Raw genomic sequence first — 387 nt, 5'->3', positions numbered from 1 at the left:
TATCTATAGACTGGAGTAAATGCTTGAAATATGTCCCTATACCTTCAAATTACATTCGACTGGTAGGGTTCCAGAATCAGTTCTCCTAAATAACCCGACTAACCCTGTGCTGGAAATCCATTCACAGCGGTGGCAGCTCTGGGATATATTTAAAAAGAAAAGAAATATCAGACTTTCTACCTTACATTGTTAAATCTGGTAGTGTTTTGCTAAAATAAGGTGTTTGGCTTTGTAAAAAAGAAACAGGTTGTTTAATTTTATATATACAGGAAACATTATATAGATAGCTAGATAGAAAGATAGATATGAAGCAATAATGTTATTTTGTTTTACAGGTATCTGGCATGTTTAAAGCCAACAGCACTGGAATCACAATGCAAGAAAAAC

At 33.9% G+C, this 387-nt stretch overlaps 1 protein-coding gene across 1 annotated transcript in view; it reads left to right on the top strand.

Annotated features, from left to right (window-relative positions):
- The first annotated feature begins 374 nt into the window (after positions 1 to 374).
- LOC117406306 (olfactory receptor 52E4-like) overlaps positions 375 to 387 on the top strand; it is a 981-nt gene continuing 968 nt past the window's right edge. Inside the window, exon 1 of the mRNA XM_034010244.3 lies at positions 375 to 387. This exon is cut by the window's right edge and continues 968 nt beyond it. Coding sequence (XP_033866135.3) covers positions 375 to 387 — 13 coding nt within the window.

Source organism: Acipenser ruthenus, chromosome 8 (assembly GCF_902713425.1).
Source record: "Acipenser ruthenus chromosome 8, fAciRut3.2 maternal haplotype, whole genome shotgun sequence".
Taxonomy (NCBI): domain Eukaryota; kingdom Metazoa; phylum Chordata; class Actinopteri; order Acipenseriformes; family Acipenseridae; genus Acipenser; species Acipenser ruthenus.
This window is presented reverse-complemented; position numbering and strand designations above follow the sequence as displayed.